General features: G+C 45.2%; 1 protein-coding gene across 1 annotated transcript in view; it reads right to left on the bottom strand.

The window, feature by feature from the left end:
- Positions 1-13516: 13516 nt before the first annotated feature.
- The window catches only part of LOC119390825 (uncharacterized), a 94650-nt gene continuing 89797 nt past the window's right edge, over positions 13517-18369 (bottom strand). Inside the window, exons 8-9 of the mRNA XM_037658532.2 lie at positions 17021-17090; positions 13517-13902 (exon numbers count right to left, since the gene is read on the bottom strand). Of these exons, the coding sequence (XP_037514460.1) occupies positions 13796-13902; positions 17021-17090 (177 nt within the window). The 3' untranslated portion in view covers positions 13517-13795. The remainder of the gene's footprint in view (positions 13903-17020; positions 17091-18369) is intronic.

Raw genomic sequence — 18369 nt, forward strand, 5'->3', positions numbered from 1 at the left:
TTCATCCTGCCCGAGGTGTTCGTCGAGAAGCCAACCAAGTCGCGCCCCGTGGCCATGAATTCGGAAGAGCGCAAACATGCCATGCAAGCGTCGCTGTGTCGCCTGGAGCGTCGAAAAGGACGAAGGCGTCATCACGACTGGAGAGAATTGACCAAGACGTCTTGAAGCGTAGTGCGCATCTTTGAAACGGACTGTTTATTATACCGAACGCAGGCCGTTTAAATGCGAGGCATTTCTTAGCGAACCTAAGGCACTTTGACCGTTTATATCTATCTATCTATCTATCTATCTATCTATCTATCTATCTATCTATCTATCTATCTATCAGCCGCCTACGTCTGGGTGCTCTCCTGGTCGTCTCAATAACTTGTAATATACCAAAATTGGCATAGCAGGGGATCAGTGTACGACGAACATGATTCACTGGTCATGGCATGAATAAAGCAAAATGCCTGTCCCCTACGTCATGAAACCCTTTCTCTCAGCCACGTGTGGCACATACCCGTAAACCAGAGTTAATGTTACGCAGGTATGTGCCACAGGTGATATTCTCAGCCAACACACTAACCGCGAACACACAGACTGACACGCAAGGAAAGTGACAATAATAATAATTCTTGGGGTTTTAGGCCCCAAAACCACGATATGATTATGAGAGACGCCGCAGCGAGGGGCTCCGGAAATTTTGACAGTCTTTGACCAGGATTTTGCCTGCATCAAAATTCGACCACCGCAGCCGGGATCGAACCCTCGACCTTCGGGTCAGCAGCCGAGCACCGTAACCGCTACACCACCGCGGCGGACGCAAGGAAAGTGAGGAAGCTGAAGACAGAACACCCCTGGAAGAAAGACGCTCAACTACCATCCACTCGTCCACGTGGTCCGCAACGTGGACGAGTGCACGTGGGCGCAACGCCAAAACCGGGGTCATTGCTTCCTACAATAAATCTGCCAAGAGAACCAGGCCTGTCATCATTACCGGTGACTTCAACAATGATTTATCAAGACCCAACAGTCGGCTTGGTTGTGCACAGGGCATCAAAAGACCTCGTTGCCACGTCCAGGACAGGAGGCACCATAGATCATTTCATCGTAAGAGGAATCCAGGATTTCTACCTGCTGTACTGCACCTCGCACTTGTGTACACTTAGACCCCTCGTAGCCGCGATCACGAACGGATCCGATTAACAAGACTGGTCCAGCTGCTGGTGCTCACTGATCACGGTGATGATAACCTTGTTCAAGAGCTGTGAAGAACCCCTTCCACACATGCACAGGGGTTCGTGAAACATGCGTGCGTTCTCCGTCATAACAGACAAGTGCAAGCATAAGAACTCTAACTGCAACTGTGACTGTAACGTGCGTGCAGTGCGCCTGCGTGTGCCACTCGGCTGTGGATATATCTAGGTAAGCTTTCCTGAATGAAGCTTAGTTGCGAGTAACGCCTGTCCTGTGCATCTGTGTTCCTTCTTTGTCTTGTTCGGATTCGCGCTATCCTATATTGAAGAATATAAGCACTACATATTAGCTTACCGCGTCTGGTGTTGGTAACACCCATGTCGCTGTTGGCATCATTAAGCAACTGTAAACAGCTGGTTATATAATACATAGGCGACTCTTCAAAATATGAGCGTGCCTATACCACTTCCACATTTCTCTAGCGTCATTCCGTAACGTGTCGCTCAATGCGAAAAATTACGCCACAGTCACCATCCCGCGCATGCTTCTCATAACATCGATTCCCACTGCAAGTGGGATCTGGCGAATTTTTTTTGAAGGTCCGTATTTATGAATGCCTATTATGACTGAGTTTGAAGTAAACATTATTTAACTTATTGAAGTGGTATAGCAGTTAATGCTGCATTTCTCATCCAACAGTGTATTAAATATAGCGAGCGACATTTTAGATGAACCAGTTTTACAGCGAATGCTGTTATGAGATCACAACAAGGGCCGTTTCTGGCGCCGTAGTTGTCCGCCGCCGCCGCCACCGCCGGTGTCCGTAACCACTATCGCTCGAAATAAGAAAAACAAAAAGAAAGAAGAAAAAAATTCCAGGCTGGAACGAGGTTCGTACCTGGGCCCTCTGCGTGGGAGCCCAGTACTCCCCTTACAAAAATGGATTTAGACAGTCTATAGAGTGTCTGTAGACTTCTTGTAGTCGAGTTCGCCTTTATGTAGATTTAGTATTTTGCCTAAAGAAAATCTTTTGACAATCTATAGACAAAAGTTTATAAATGCGTGTCATCTTTTGTCTAATTGCGTTCTATAGATTGTCTATAAACAAAAGTTTTAAAAAGCGTATGGTTCTTTTTTTTCTATTGTTAGTCTATATACAATCTATAGACAAAAGTTAAGTTGATGAAGTTTGTGTTTTGTCTAATCCCAGTGTATAGATTGTCTATATACAAAGGTTGATAAATTGGTGTTATTTCCTATTGTCAAATCCCAGTCTATAGACTGTCTAAAGACAGAAGCTAAAGTGGAGTTATTTAATTTCTTGCTGAAAATAAGGTTTTTCATTGAAATTTTATCAGACGTGTGTACTTTATGCAATTTTGCTACCTTTTTGTTTATATAACATCTAAGCATGCACTCCTTATTGCCCCATTGGGCCCTAGCTGTAAGGTATGTTAAAAAAGAACTAAGGGGGCTCATTAATTAATTGAACCACAATGTGAAATTGAGCAGGATTGCGTTTTTGTATATCTCATTAACACATTCTGGCGCACATGGCACATATATATTTCCCCTCGTAACTCGCATGCTCACATTAGTGCTAAAGATGTTTCCCCTAAGTATGTCGCACTCTATGGCTCACCGACTGGATGTACTGCAAGGACTGTGTGGTTCTTTCCGCCTTCGTTGCTACAATGCAAAGGGCAATGTATTTCGTCGAACACTGGAAATCGCAACTTTGAAGCGGGACGATGGGCAAACAGTGAACAGAGTACAACAGCTCTTTTTCAAGACACAAATAGCAGGGCCCACTGCAGTGCTTTCATTTTTGTTACTATTCAATATACAGTATTTCGCCATTCTTTTCATATACGAAGCACTGTGCCCAGAAACCAATTTTGTTAAAAATATTTTGCGAATTAGCTGTGGCCCTTTCGCTAGCTCATTATATTTGTTCATTTTCACGACATTTTCAGAAGGTAATATGTTAATTAAGATGTTCTTCAACAAATATGCATTTTTCTGTTTTCATTACGACGACGTGCAATGTAATATTAAATCGTGTTTCAGTAAGCGATTTCAAATTGATAATGTGTGTATGCACTTGCTTACATCTCCCGCTTAGAATATATTAATTTAAATTAACAGGGAACATCAATAAGAAAGAACTTGCAACGTAATCGCCCTAAGGGCGAGGCATCGATTGTGACACTGGCTCGGTGCAAATTTCAAAGAGATATCACTCGGCACTGCAGACACTTGCTGTCAAAGGCTCAAGTTTTCCACATGCTTGTGATCATACACACAGACACGGCCGTGAGGGCAACAGCTGTTACAGATAGTAGTAAAAACGGACCGTTCGTTACATATCCTGTACACGAATGGTCCACGAACGGTATGTTTAAACAGCAAGCACTGGAAATACAATTGAAGAATCGCTCAGAAGCGGCCTCCCCACTAAGAAGTTGCTTTTTCGTTCAGGCACTGCCGTGAAGGCCAAACCCCATATACGCGAAAATGCACGCGACAGCGACGAGCGACGCGACGTAGATCGTCTTCGCGCAAGCGGTCGCTTCGATGGGCAAACCCCATTCACGCGACGCCCTCGGCGAGCGATCTCCACTGTTGCTGGCATGAGGGCGTTCACTCGTACCAAAAGTGGCCCGTTCTCAGCGGTATGCAATGTAAAATAAGATGTTTTGTTGCATAATGGTACATAAAATGTTTATCATTGTCTTGCAGCATTTTTTTTCGATCCCATCACTGCTGCTACGTGCTGCCAAGCCGCGTCACAGACGGCGCGGGTCCCAGCGTTGACGTTCAACAACGTCAACATTGCGCTCGTCGCCGTTGGTCATGTTGATGAACGTTGTTGTTGATGTGCGTCGATAAGAAAGTGGCGGCAATCAGCAATACGTCACTGATGCATCTTATTCCGGTGTTTTGCTATTGGCTGCTTGAGCACAGCACTTCCGGGCGACGAGCGACGGACATGCGACGGTTTCCAAATCTGAAAAACCGAGCGATCGCGCGAAATCGACCACGCAACACGTCGCGCGAACGACTTCTTTCGTCGCTCATAGCATCGCTCGTCGCTGTCGGGGGGGGGGGGGGGGAGTGATTCTTGATAATAATAAAAAAACAGGAAGTGAAGAAAATTGAGAGCCCCGCAATTGTCTATCTCAGGGGATGACACCACAGCAGTAGCTCTCAGGGGGATGGGATAAGGAGGGATTAAAAGAGTAAAAGGAAAGAGTAGGAGTGGGGGATCCTGTCAGCGAAGTTCATGGACGGGGCACGATGAGCAGGTGCACGAAGACATCACGGAAAGGCGAGCCTTAATCGGTGAGAGGTGCTCGGCTGGCTGACGTGGGAACCGTCACGGCACGACGATCGGCCAGAGGCACGGACATCACAGAGAGTCGAAACTCAATCCGAGAGAGGTGCTGGGCGTAGCGGACGACGCAACCGTTCGCAGCGGCACGACGATCGGCGAGAGGCCGAGTAAACTCGGCATCGCGGACGACGCGACCACCACGCATGAAATCCACCGAGAGAATCGCGCTGTCGCGTGAATTTTTGCGCATATGGGGTTTCGCCTTGAATCGTGAAGGCGCGCGAGCGAACACGATAAGGAAGGGGAGAAAAGCGAGAACCGGTGCGGCAAACAAACGGAAGAGGGCGCGCAGCTGCAACTCAGTTTCAAATCGCTCGCTGAGCGAGAGCCAATCAGTTCAAACCAGGGGGCGCGCAGGCGCACTGACGTTTAACTGCGTTTAAGCCGTTCAGGCAGTTGACGCATTTGAGGGTCGTTGTGAAAGAAGTTCTTGCAGCGCAGTGTGTAATGCCGAAATAAGTTTGTTGCGCGCATGTATTTTTACCACGTTGATTAATATTACGTGCCGGTATCGTCGCTGGAAGTCGTGGAATGGACACGTACTTACACCGCGTGTCGGGACGGACGCATCGTTGTTTGACATGGAATCGTTGACGGCCATGTGTTGTAGCCCCAACGAGCGCGAAGCTTTGAACAAGATCACAAGCGCGCGCCTTTTGACGAGACTGTCGCCACAGCGAATATCGCTCTTCGGTGAGTTCAAGAACGTTGCCAAATCGCGTGACTGTGCATGACAACTTTGTGTAGGTAAGATTGCCCGAGCGGCGAGCTGCCATAATAGAGATGGTGTGCAAGAGGAAGTGTTTGATACGAAAGTATGCCTTGTACTAGTGTCTCTGCCTTCTGTGGTGTTCGTTATACGCTTCCGCGGAGCCGTTGCCGTGTGCGTCGATTAGAGCTAAAAACAGCCTGAAGAATATGCGTTGCATTGCGCGATGCTATGCTTGTGTTATGCAGGCCTTGTGTTGTTTTGCCCTTCTTCCTTGACTGTATGCAATGCGGCATCCTTGCATGAAATGACGTGCACATGCCTTGTCACTATAAAATTGAGTCTGCTTTTAAACATTACTGGTCGCCCCGTACCCTTTCTGTGGTGGAAATGCAACAGACATTATCGTTCAATAAGCATAGTTACCCGCCACGGTGGTCTAAATATATAGTTGTTAAGGTGCTCGACTGCTGACCCACAGGTCGCGGAGATCGAATCCCGGCCGCGGCGGTCGCTTTGCTTGAGGGCTCGCGAAGTGCTTGAGGCCCGTGTTCTTAGTTTTAGGTGCCCGTATAAAGAACCCCGGGTGGTCAAAATTTCTGGAGCCCTCCACTACGGCGTCGCTCATAATCGTGGTTTTTGGATGTTAAACCCCATCAATTATTGTTATAAGCATGGTTATAGTTAACTAACGTGCAAATCAACTTTATAAAAGTAGACGGGTGTGCAGATAGAGAGACACATGTACACACACGGCGCGGTCATGCATACGCCATGCTGCTCAGAGCAACGTTACTAGAACAAACTTTGGCTCAGAGGCTATGTGTTTGTAGCTGCGTCGCCGTCTACGGTGCCGCGCTCGTTTTTGCAAAGAATGTACGTAATTGTTCTATATTAAATATTTTAGTCTGTCTGTCGCAGATCGTAGCTCTTGGGTGTGTACAGACACAACCAAATCAATCGATTAGCCAAGGGAAAGCATAGCGGACTTTAATTGTTGGCTTTAACTGTAGTGTAGTAATAATGGCCTAAATTGAAATGGAATAGAGTGAACGGAAAATCGCCCTTTGCGTTGATGGTGTCTAAACGCCCGATGCTCAGCCGATTGAGCTACGACGGAAAGCGCTTCGCCGTACGCTTTGCTGGGCATTTATGTATGTGCAGTCCCTTGGAGTGTTAGCCAGTGCCACTCGTACTCAAGGCGGTGAGTGTGGAACACTCTTCTTTGCCAGAGTTTGTCACGTGGCACGCGATCTTTTCCATGAGGCGGCAGCTGACCGATAAAACGTCGCATGCGAACTTGAGGCATATAAGTCAGCCGGGGCAAGGACTTCGCGGTGAATGAAAAAAAAAAGGGGGATTTTTGGAGGGCCTCGTTTCTTTTTTATACACAACCAAAACGATCGAAAAGATCCCCTTCTTTCGTAGATTCAGCGAGGGCGTCGCCCCGGTAGACTTAAAGCATCAAGTTAGCATGCGAGGGTTTATTGGTAAGCTGTATGTGGTGCTAAGACCCCGCCGCGGTGCTCTAGTGGTTATGGCGCTCGACTGCTGATCCGAAGGTCGCGGGATCGAATCTCGGCCGCGGCGGCTGCATTTTCGATGGAGGAGAAAATGTTTGAGGCCCGTGTACTTAGATTTAGGTGCACGTTAAAGAATCCCAGGTGGTCCAAATTTCCGGAGCCGTCCAGTACGGCGTCTCTCATAATCATATCGTGGTTTTGGGACGTTAAACCCCAGATATTATTATTATTACGTGGTGCTAAGATCAAGTGCCACGTGATGCCCTCTGTCGAAAATGAATGTTCCAAACTCGCCACCTGGGCTACGTGCGGTGCTGGCTGAGACTCCTAGGGATAACAAATACATAAGTACCCAACGAAGTAAACGGGGAAGCGCCAGACGTGTAACTAGAAGGTTGTGGATTCAGATCCCACCGACGGAAAGGGTGAGTTTTCGTCCACTGTAATCAATTTCAACGTACGCCATTATTACTACACTACAATTAAAGGGACACTAAAGAGAAACAATGAATCGGTTTAGATCGATAAATTGGGCTCTGAGAACTCTAATGTCGTTAATTTCGCCACAATAGGTTTATTAATAGAGGAGAAAACCAACGTCAAAGTTTCATTTTTAAATTTCGCGCCGAAATCTTCCCGCGTGACGTCACTGATTTCAAAGTGTATTTATCTTATTTTGACGCCATTTGCTCAATAAAATTACCCCAAACTTGGTATGTCAAGTTTCTGGCCCCCTCAGAGGACAATGTACTTCATTTTTACCGATTAGGAACTACGTAGTCCCTAGTAGGCGCCGTCAAAACATGTAACGTCACGGCGAATGGTGTGGAAACTTCAAGGTGGCGTCGCCACCCACATTTTGTTTTTGCGTATTTTCGTGCTTACTAAGCATCTTCTCGCAGCAAGCGTGGTGGTTTTGGTATCGTGAAAGAGTAATTTACTAATATGAGAAAAATCGTTTTGCTCTTCAGTGCCCCTTTAAAGACGACAATTAATGTCCGCTATGCTTTCCCTGGCTTAATTGTCTGTTCGATTAATTTGGTTGTGTCTAACAAAGAAACGAGGCCCTCGAAAAAATTTCCATTCGCTCGTTCATTAGGTTTGTACACGAGGCTCACTGTAAGGCAATTCATTTGTCTGAAACACGTTTTGAACTGGTAGTAACATTGAGTACACACATACAACTACAAACTTAATTCATTCGAAGTAGCACAGCACGTATATGTAAATTATCGTTGGTGGATGTGAGCTTCAGTTCAATTAAACTTGTTAAGCGAGTGCATGCTCTCCTTGTTGCTGTATCTGTGTGAGAAAAACTGGGGCAAATATTGGTCCTGCCACTCCATATTTTCATTGTTTGATGAACCATAAATTGTCTGTACAGTAAAAGTTCTATTGACGGAGAAGTAGCTTCGTTACATTGTATGCAAAAATGGGTCTGCATTTGTTTTTCGCGCATGCTTTGTCGTAAGTTTTTATATTTTTGTATCTTTTTCTGATTAAAGCTCTGTTGTAAGTCAGCGCTTGTGCTTGTCATTCTTTTCTGTGTGCTTTGCCTCGTTTTCTTTTCCAGAATTTATTGGGATAAATTTATACATCACTAATCTACAGGAACTGCCTCTAGGCAATCTGTAGACCACAGTATATTTGTGAGGTAATAAGTCCGTAGACACTCTATATACTGGGTCATAGGAATAGCCTATGGATAATCTACAGACATTTGTCTGTGGATATTTTATAGACAAAAGTAAACCAAAGTAGATTTATATGAGCCTATAGACTTTTGTTTATAGACATTCTGCAGACATCGGTTTAAACGCATGAATTTTTATCAATCTACAGACCTTCTATAGCCAATCTATAGACTTAGACTTTCTTGTAGACTGGTCTATAAAAACGAGTGCGGCCACTATTCCATAGACTGTCTATAGACCAGTCTAAAGAATTCAGCTATAGAACGTCAATTGATTTTATAGACAGATGTCTACAAACTTTATATGGACTATCTAAACATATTTTTGTAAGGGTCTACCTCTAAGCCATGCCGGTCCTTGAAACTGCTTTGCAAAAAGACCCTATGTAGGCTTGATGTCGGGAAGGAAGCACATTACCATATGTAATGTAGCGTGGTAGAAGAGTAAAATAACACCCAATCGTCACGCAGCGCGAATTCTGTATCCAGGCGTCACACAATGGGAATTGCGCAACGAGTGTGCTTTTGAATGCTTCGAACCCATAACAAAGGGCTCTGCCATACAACTTTATCGACATCAGCCACAGTATCAACAAAGTGCACATGGGTGTGTCCAGATAAGATCGAACACGAGGTCCCGGTCACCATTCCCGATTCTGATGAAATTTACTGTAGGTCTAGGCATTACACCCAGAACAATGGTCTCGCAGTCAGTTTTGCGACAAAAAATTTTGTTCGCCTGAAAAAAAATATACAAATTTTGGCCGCAAAAAACGCTTTTCCGCCAATTTCGCCATTTCTGAATTTTGAGCGCACCTAGGGAAAAAACGGTGCACTTCTTCGTCACAATATTTATTCCCCTTAAAGAACAAGTAAGATACAATCTTATGAGTCTATTATCTTCCTTGCTTGTCGAAGCACTTTTGAAGAAAAAAATCACAAACTTGGCAAATCGCACAAAATACCTGTATTTTAGGAATTTATTGCTGCAAGGAAGTTAAAGTGAGGATAATAAAAATCGGTACATATTAACTTTCATACTTTCGCTCTCTTTTAAAATAATTTGCGTGGTTTTGTCGCACTCCGTTTTACTTGATAATTGGGCTGAAATGTAATTGATTTACCAAAAACGCCGAACTTTGAAAATGATTTTCTAAAAAAGGCCATTTTTAATTTTTTTTAAAATCCCTCTGATTGAAGTCAAGGACGTCATCTACCATTGTGCAGAAAAAAACGTTGCATTATTTTGGTTGCTAACAAGTTATAGTGCGTCAAATGTGACCATGCCAGCCTAGCGGCCGCGTCGTTCGTTATGGGCTGAAACTCGGATATAAGTTGCTAAAAATACTTGTACGTGACATAATCACAAATCAGCAGCTCCACACCAACAAATGCGCAGCCCGGTGTCATGGTTCAGCAAGCTTTGTCTTGGGATCAGCCGCTTGACAAACCCGCAGCAGCGGCCGCTCGATGCTGCGGGCACTCACATTACATGAGTGCCGCTTCGACTGCGGTTGAGCTCCGCTTGCGCGCCAAACTACGCTCAGAGGACGAACGAGAGAAGGAATGCATCACTGTGAAAGTTAAAGGCCGTTAAGTGTTAACAAATGTCATAGTATGCAACAAAAACTCTGCCGGCAATTTCCCAGTGGGCGCCTCCAGTAGTGCGCTCATGTGGTGCTTTCTCTCTTCTCAAGCCCTAAGGATAATTAGGTTCATTCTATGAGCAACATATGGCACAAAAGAAAGCCATTGACATCTAAAGAAAGCGGTCATACGTGCTTTCGATGGTCGAGAAACTCTAACTGCAGTTGTTCATCTCGCGCCAGAACACATGTGCCAACCGGCTGTGAAAAGAAGTGTGTCCAAGTCCTTTACTTCATTAAAGAACCGCTTTTAGAATACTGTATTGTTGTGCGTCCGCAGAAAGACTATTCAACGCAAGTCGAGCGTTTATCACGATATTATGCGGCTTCGGGCATAACAGCAGGGAAAAAAAATACATCCGTACTGTATTGAAGGCGCTCACTGGGAAATTGCCGGCAGAGTTTTCGTTGCATACTATGACATTTGTTGGCACTTAACGGCCTTTAACTTTCACAGTGATCCATTCCTTCTCTCGTTTGTCCTCTGAGCGTAGTTTGGCGCGCAAGCGGCGCTCATCCGCAGTCGAAGCGGCACTCATGTAATGTGAGTGCCCGCAGTATCGAGCGGCCGCTGCTGCGGGTTTGTCAAGCGACTGATCCCAAGACAAAGCTTGCTGAACCATGACACCGGGCTGCGCATTCGTTGGTGTGGAGCTGCTGATTTGTGATTATGTCACGTACAAGTATTTTTAGCAACTTATATCCGAGTTTCAGCCCATAACGAACGACGCGGCCGCTAGGCTGGCATGGTCACATTTGACGCACTATAACTTGTTAGCAACCAAAATAATGCAACGTTTTTTTTCTGCACAATGGTAGATGACGTCCTTGACTTCAATCAGAGGTATTTAAAAAAAAATTAAAAATGGCCTTTTTGAGAAAATCATTTTCAAAGTTCGGCGTTTTTGGTAAATCACTTACGTTTCAGCCCAATTATCAAGTAAAACGGAGTGCGACAAAACCACGCAAATTATTTTGAAAGAGAGCGAAAGTATGAAAGTTAATATGTACCGATTTTTATTATCCTCACTTTAACTTCCTTGCAGCAATAAATTCCTGAAATACAGGTATTTTGTGCGATTTGCCAAGTTTGTGATTTTTTTCTTCAAAAGTGCTTCGACAAGCAAGGAAGATAATAGACTCATAAGATTGTATTTTACTTGTTCTTTAAGGGGAATAAATATTGCGACGAAGAAGTGCACCGTTTTTTCCCTAGGTGCGCTCAAAATTCAGAAATCGCGAAATTGGCGGAAAAGCGTTTTTTGCGGCCAAAATTTGTATATTTTTTTCAGGCGAACAAAATTTTTTTTCGCAAAACTAACTGCGAAACCATTGTTCTGGGTGTAATGCCTAGACCTACAGTAAATTTCATCAGAATCGGGAATGGTGGCTGGGACCTCGTGTTCGATCTTATCTGGACACACCCACATAATGCCTGAGAGGTGTTTAGCGGGCGCTGCGGCTTTCCGCAGAATGACAAACAATTACATAGTGGCTGCTTCCCTCCTTCACAAAAATTATGATGATTCATGGTGTAGTGGGTTCCTCTCAAGTGCACTTCTATTGGTTGCCAAGGAAGCCCATAAGGCTCCCATGATCCATTTCCTCAAGGTCTCAACAAATTCTCTCTCTCTCTCTCTTTCTCACGTTAACCTATGTTATATAGCGTGGTGGAAGAGGTAAATAACGACGGGGCGTCACACAATGCGAATTACGTATCTAGTGATTCCTTTAAAGCTTCCAACCCATTACAAAAGGCTGAGCCATAATTCTTCATCGTCATCAGCCGTCGCATCAAGAAAGTGTAGATAATGCCTTGCAGATGGTACCTCGCTTCTCCGCAGAAAGACGAATAATGTGGTGGGTGCTTCCGAGCTTCACAAAAATTATGATTTGTGGCGTAGCGGGTACGTTGCTAGTGTACTTGTATTAGTAGCCCCAATAGAGTTTTTTATAACGGGCTCAAGAAATGCCGCTCTTCCAGCTTTCGCTGTGACTGTGCTGCGCTTTTTGCGCTGGCCTGGCGGTTTTTTTTTAGTATGAAGGGAAAGAACATTCATGCGACTACCACCGTTTCGATGTGCCTACGCCTCTATATTGTTTTGCATAATCGCTTGATAATTGATGCACCATTTACAAGATGATTTAATGTAACTTGCGTCCCCCTATACCACTGAACATCAAAGGGATAAAATTAAAAAAAAAATCCGGCAGAACCCATGCATTGTGGAAATTATTTCATGCGAAGCAGTCGGCGACTAGCGGGCTATGCCGGAGTTTTTGCTGATGCCGGAGGTGCATCGAGGTCTTTGGTTAAATTTAGTAGTTGTGCGCTTGCCAGGCACGTCGAAAACAATGGCGTGTAAAAGAGGAAAGGGGATGACTCTTAAGGGCTCGTTTTTTTTGTTTGACATAATATTAATGAGAACTAACAGATAATAACGCCAAGGAAAGGATAGGGCGTGTTGCAGAAGTGTTGAGGGGGGTGTTGCAGAAGCGTTGGGGGTGTTATCGGTAGTATTTACAATATAAATGTGAAGAAAATAAAGTGGACGAAAACATAACGTGCCGCCGGCAGCCCTTACACAAATGTATTTAGACAGTCTATAGACTGTCTAAAGACGTTTTTATAAGGGAGGGACCGAACCTGCGATCTTCGAATAACGCGTCCGATGCTCTACCACTGAGCTACTGCGGCGGTCATTCCCCCGTCCACTTTATAGGGTATATATGTGCATTTAAACCCAGGAGTGTTAGTCAGCGCCAATCGCAGCCGTGGCTGCTAGTGTGGAACACTCTTTTTTCTGCCTTTTTTGGCGTCACGTAGCACGTGATCTTTTTTACGAGCTGGCAGCTGACCAATAATCCCTCGCATACTACCTGAAGGCATGAAGTCTGCCAGAACGAGACCCTAGCTATGAATGAAAGAAATGAGATGACTCTTAAGGGCCGGTTTTTCTGTGTTAGACACAGTGTTAATAAGAACTAACAGACAATGACGCGAAGGAAAGTATAGCGGGTGTTATAGATGTGGGCCTATAGACCACCCATTACAAAGCACTCAGTGATAATTAACCGCCGTTATCAGCAACAGCTGTGCAGCTCCGTTGGTGCGCGTGTTGCCTTCAGATACGTAGTGGGTACTTCGATACATCGCAATATGACAATTATGGCGCAGTGCGCACTTCGCAACTGTACTTGCAGTACGCATTGTAGGATATTAAAAGAAGTAAAAAGTAGTAAAGTAGTAATGTAAAAGTAGTAAAGGAGTAAAGTAGGACGTAAAAGAAGGCCTCGTCAGGAGACATGCGAGTTTCCTTTTTCCTTACGTCGTGGACATATTTCACATTGTTTATGTATGTCTCAAATAAACAAATACAGAATGGGCTGACAGAAATAGAATACAGAGTCACATGCTTCTTGATACTCATAGATTATCACAAGTACCAGGAAAAGTCAGGCCTAAAGAAAAAGCCGAATATACAAAAAAAAAACATGTAAAACATTATGCGCTAAAACCATGTTATTGTGAGGTAAATGTTACCTTGTTTGAACATAAAAACAAAAACAAAAGAAAACGTGGTGCTCATCGTCTTCGGTCCGCGCTGCCTAAATGTGACAGACAATCAGGAATTGTTCAGTGGTTTTTCAGAGCTCGTGCATTCTTGGAGACGCCTGCTCAGTGTTCAGTCGATTCTTCAAACTGTCGTGGGAGATCACCATGCCTGGTTTAATGTCGCTGAGAGAGGCACATCCTAGGAAGACAGACACAATTGAAAATCATGCAGTCAGTAATAGCGTTCCATCAAGGTGAGTTAAATATACCACACAACTCAATAAAGTGTTGCATGTCACTGGCTCTTCGTGTCAATATTTTTCCCAATTTTGCACTTAAGCAAGATAATTTCACTGAAAGAAGCCTTGAAAGAAGCCCACGCGCGTTGAAATTGAAAATTGTTTTGCCGGTTTTTTGTTTAGACAATGTAGACAATTAGGGTGGCAACACTTCATATAAAGCTTAAAGAGCGGAGACATCTTGCTATATTTTGCATTGGGAAGTATTACGTCAACATGATTTATTCATTACATTCCAGTCTTGTTTACCTTTACGTTCATGCTGCTTGCTTGTCATCTCTTGAAAGCGCCGCAGCAACACTCAGCTTAGGGTTGACGTTTCTGCTTTAAGCATCTTGGACCCGTCTTCACAAAAACGTCTTACGCTACACATTTTCTTAGGAGAATATTTCAGCCAATCACGATGCGGTTAGTGAAGCAGGCTTACCATGGACAAATGCGCTTACAAAAAAAAAAGAAGTTTTGTGAATTCGGCCCAGTATATATCCCGATCATGCTATGCCACACGTTTCTGTTATCGCAGTCGGAGTTTAGAAGTGTCTCCGCCTTGTTATACACCAGGGTAAGTTCAGTGCAGATGTGAGGTCAATAGCATTATATGCGGGATTATACCTAAAGTCATTATGTTGGTTTGGGTAACGAAATAGAGGAGAGGGCAGTTGATAACCTTGAGGAAGATCAGAATACTTGACAGAGTTCTCGACTTCAGGTAAGAATAAAAACGTAGATGCGAAAAACCCAACTGTGTAATAGTTGTCGCAATATATTTAAAGATATGCCGATAACGAGTATCTTCACGAGTAATCGTCAGATGGTCTACCTATCGTGCAAATTTCGACAGTACTTCGCACGTGGCCAAGACGTCGATATGTATATATATATATATATATATATATATATATATATATATATATATATATATATATATATATATATATATATATATATATATATATATATATATATATATTTTAAGGAACAGAGATGGACACAGCACCCGATCCTGGGCTAGCTGTTCTATTGTCTGCCTCTTCTTTCTCTGCCTCGATCAGCTCTCCGCGCGCCCTGCCCCAGTGTCGTTCTTTGTCATCACACTCGGCCATGACTGCGAGCGTGCGGAGCTGTCGACAGTGTGTCTGCCCTCTGGTGGACGGTGCTGGCTGCATCGAGGTGGACGGTCCCGACCACGCTGGAACATGGTTTGGGGATCGGCCAGAAGTGCCTCTGGTGGGCGACACTGGCTTCCTCGCGCTGGTCGGTCTGGGCCACGCAGCGACGTCATGTGTGTTGTGAAAGATGCATCTGGCGGCCGGCTTTCGCTGTGTCGCGAAGGAAACGGCAGCTGCGGCATACCAGGAGGAGATCGCCCGAACTGTTTCCGAAGGTGCTGAAGCAAGGTCTGGGTACGGGCTAGTTGGTATTCCATTTTTTTAAATTGTAATCACAGCGCAAAGTACGACACGAGACAGAGAGCAACGAAGACGAGCGGTGCACCTTGGGTGGCGTGGTTCCTCGGTGCTTCTTCTTGCTTACGTCGGTATCATTACCATCAGCGGAAGGATGGTCAGGGCATTTGTCGGCGAAAAGAATATGTCGTGGTTTCGACGAAACTGAGAAGCCGTTTTCTTTTGCCACTCTCTCTGTGTTAATAATGGAGCACGTGCAGTGTATTCCATCGATACATTGCAAGTCTCCCATGATGTGCTGTGCGTCCTTTCCTTTCAGTACGTCTGGTCCGACCATTTGAGGCTGATTCTCGTTCCCTTCGGGTCTCAGCTGTGACAAATCTGAGAAGACGTTGCTGATGGTCACGGACCCGTACGCCTTCTGAATCGGTAGCGTGTCAAGCACGAGAGGATCCGTCACGTCCGGGTCACCAAGGGAAGATGAGCTTGGGGCACGCGTTACCAACTGCTGTGGAGGGAATGATGTCTGGACTTCTTGTCGTCGTGGTCCTGTGCCGAACACCGGCGCAATGTCAGAGCACTGCCTGAGTCCAGTGTTTGTATGGGGGCAGCGCAGGAAGCTTGCTGTCGATAAGCTGCACTGCGCCGTAGCAGCCTCGAGGTGGTGCCCCTCCAGAGCTCCATCCTCGGTAGCGGTGAGGTTGGACTGGGTGGTGGCAGCGAGGTGGTGGTCAATCGGTCCAAACGCAGCTATGAGCCTGGTGCTCCATTCTGCCCAGGATTGCTGCCTCACGCCGTCGTACCTGTGCCACGCCGCGGCACCTTCCCGAAGGCGGTCTACCGCCATGGACCATTTCTGCGCCTCCGTCCAGGCTTCGCGATCTCCCAGGGCGTCGACGGTCGCCACCAATTTTTCGGCGTCGTCCTGGAAGCCGCGGAATTCCGGTAGTACGAAGGTAGTCTGGGATGGTGATACGGCAGGCGCGAAACGGCAGAGTGTGTGCGCGAAGTCACCAAGTTGGATAGAGACCTGGCTGAGGGTAGACCGGAGCTCTCTACGTTGCTCAGGCTAGCTGGCCTCGAGGTCTAGCGAGGTGGGTGTCGCCACGGGAAGCGTGAACGGCATTCCCTGGCAATGGTAGGTAATGCACTGTCTTCGCAGCGCCGGGGTAAGCGTACCCATGAGCCACCGACGAGGCCTGGACGCGGTCCTCGGATGGTTGGCTAGGTAGCTGCAGCAGCGGTTGGGCCATGGTGTCCATGAACGAAGAAGCGTGGACGGCGTTCCTAGGTTGGAGAGACCCGCGCTGCCGACGACGCGCGATGGCAGGTTGTTTCAGCTGCAAGGTTCGGCTTGCGTTGTAGACTGCGCCATTGTAAGGAATAGAGACGGACACAGCACCCGATCCTGGGCTAGCTGTTCTATTGTCTGCCTCTCCTTTCTCTGCCTCGATCAGCTCTCCGCGCGCCCTGCCCCAGTGTCGTTCTTTGTCATCACACTATATATACATATATATATATATATATATATATATATATATATATATCCGTTAACTTTCACATTCTCATGTTCAATGTATATATAAAGAATAATAATTCATGGAAAACTTGCCCATTAGTGCGAGTGCTCGCTCAAGCTCCGTTCTGAAGATGTTCAACACTCTTCTGACTCCATTTTCGCCCTAGGAAAAAGCAATAGTGGCGGTAAATAAAGAGGCCTGAGAAGACTCGGACAGCTGCATAAATGAGTGAAGTGAGAGGCGTTCAACGCATAGAGGGAAGCCTGTTTAAAGCATGAAATGCTTTTAGCTCCCGTTGTGTGCGGCCTTCAAGAGACCATGAGCCAAAAGCCAGCGCCGTTATCGGAGCACTCAAACGAGGCATCCAGACATCGTTGCGAGAACAAAACGCGAACATCTGGGCACTCAGTCAAAAGTTAAGAAATGCGGTCTCTGACCGCTAGCCCTTTGAACAGCACCATATTACGAGCGTCCGTTACGGCCCTAGCAAACGCAATTACATGCCAATCTCACTGTAATAAATGCACAAAGGAAATGACAGACAAAGAAATAAATAGGAATCTTCTGCTTAAATAATTATGTGCGTAGATGTTAGGTGTGCGTTTTGAACTCTCGTCTAACACGCACTTATTTGTCGCTCAGTCACTGCAGAGATGGATCACTCATATCTTCTTTCCGTCTTTATTTGTAAAAAGAGCATGATCTAAAATAAATAGCTTGTTTAGCTCTGAACCCTACGGTATTTGTCCATGAATTTCACAATAATTTGCTGTCTTAGCCGAAACGTTGATGCACGTTTTACTGGGCACGTTTAAACGTACTGCACTGTACCACATTAGTCTCCCTGCACACTCAGTACTGTATACTTGAATCGCATTTTATTGCATATTTTTAATTACTGGTAACTCTAATTAAGATTCTACTATGTCTTAACACGACAGAATTATCAGAAATGCGTGAAAAGTTATAGGAAGTGACTTGACACAAAGTTAAATATATTGGGTCATGGAGAGCAATTTGGTTATTTAGTTTTGAAATTATCACCTAAAAACGGTGACACCACCATAATTAGAACCCCACATAGGATGGCAAGATGTTTTAATACAGATGCTTATGAGGCTTTGACACTCCTAAGCCTTTGCTCCATGAACATAAAATAATGGCTCTGTTGGCTATGAAAAAAGGAGTGCTGCAATGGCGGTGAATAAATCGTCATAAACCAAAGTTATTCTCAAGGCAACTTACTTGTGACGCGCACAATATGCGATAGTAGTCGTTTTATACCGAACAACATGAATAGTGCGCGAAATAGTGTTTATACGTGAAGGACAGTAATATTTGCCGGTCTTGATTGTTGCAAAATAATACTTCAGGTATTTGCCCCCGAAACACACCAGAAAACATTTCACGCCAGGAGCATCAAATGACGGTTTCCAGGAAT

Source organism: Rhipicephalus sanguineus, chromosome 4 (genome assembly GCF_013339695.2).
Source record: "Rhipicephalus sanguineus isolate Rsan-2018 chromosome 4, BIME_Rsan_1.4, whole genome shotgun sequence".
In the NCBI taxonomy this organism is placed as follows: domain Eukaryota; kingdom Metazoa; phylum Arthropoda; class Arachnida; order Ixodida; family Ixodidae; genus Rhipicephalus; species Rhipicephalus sanguineus.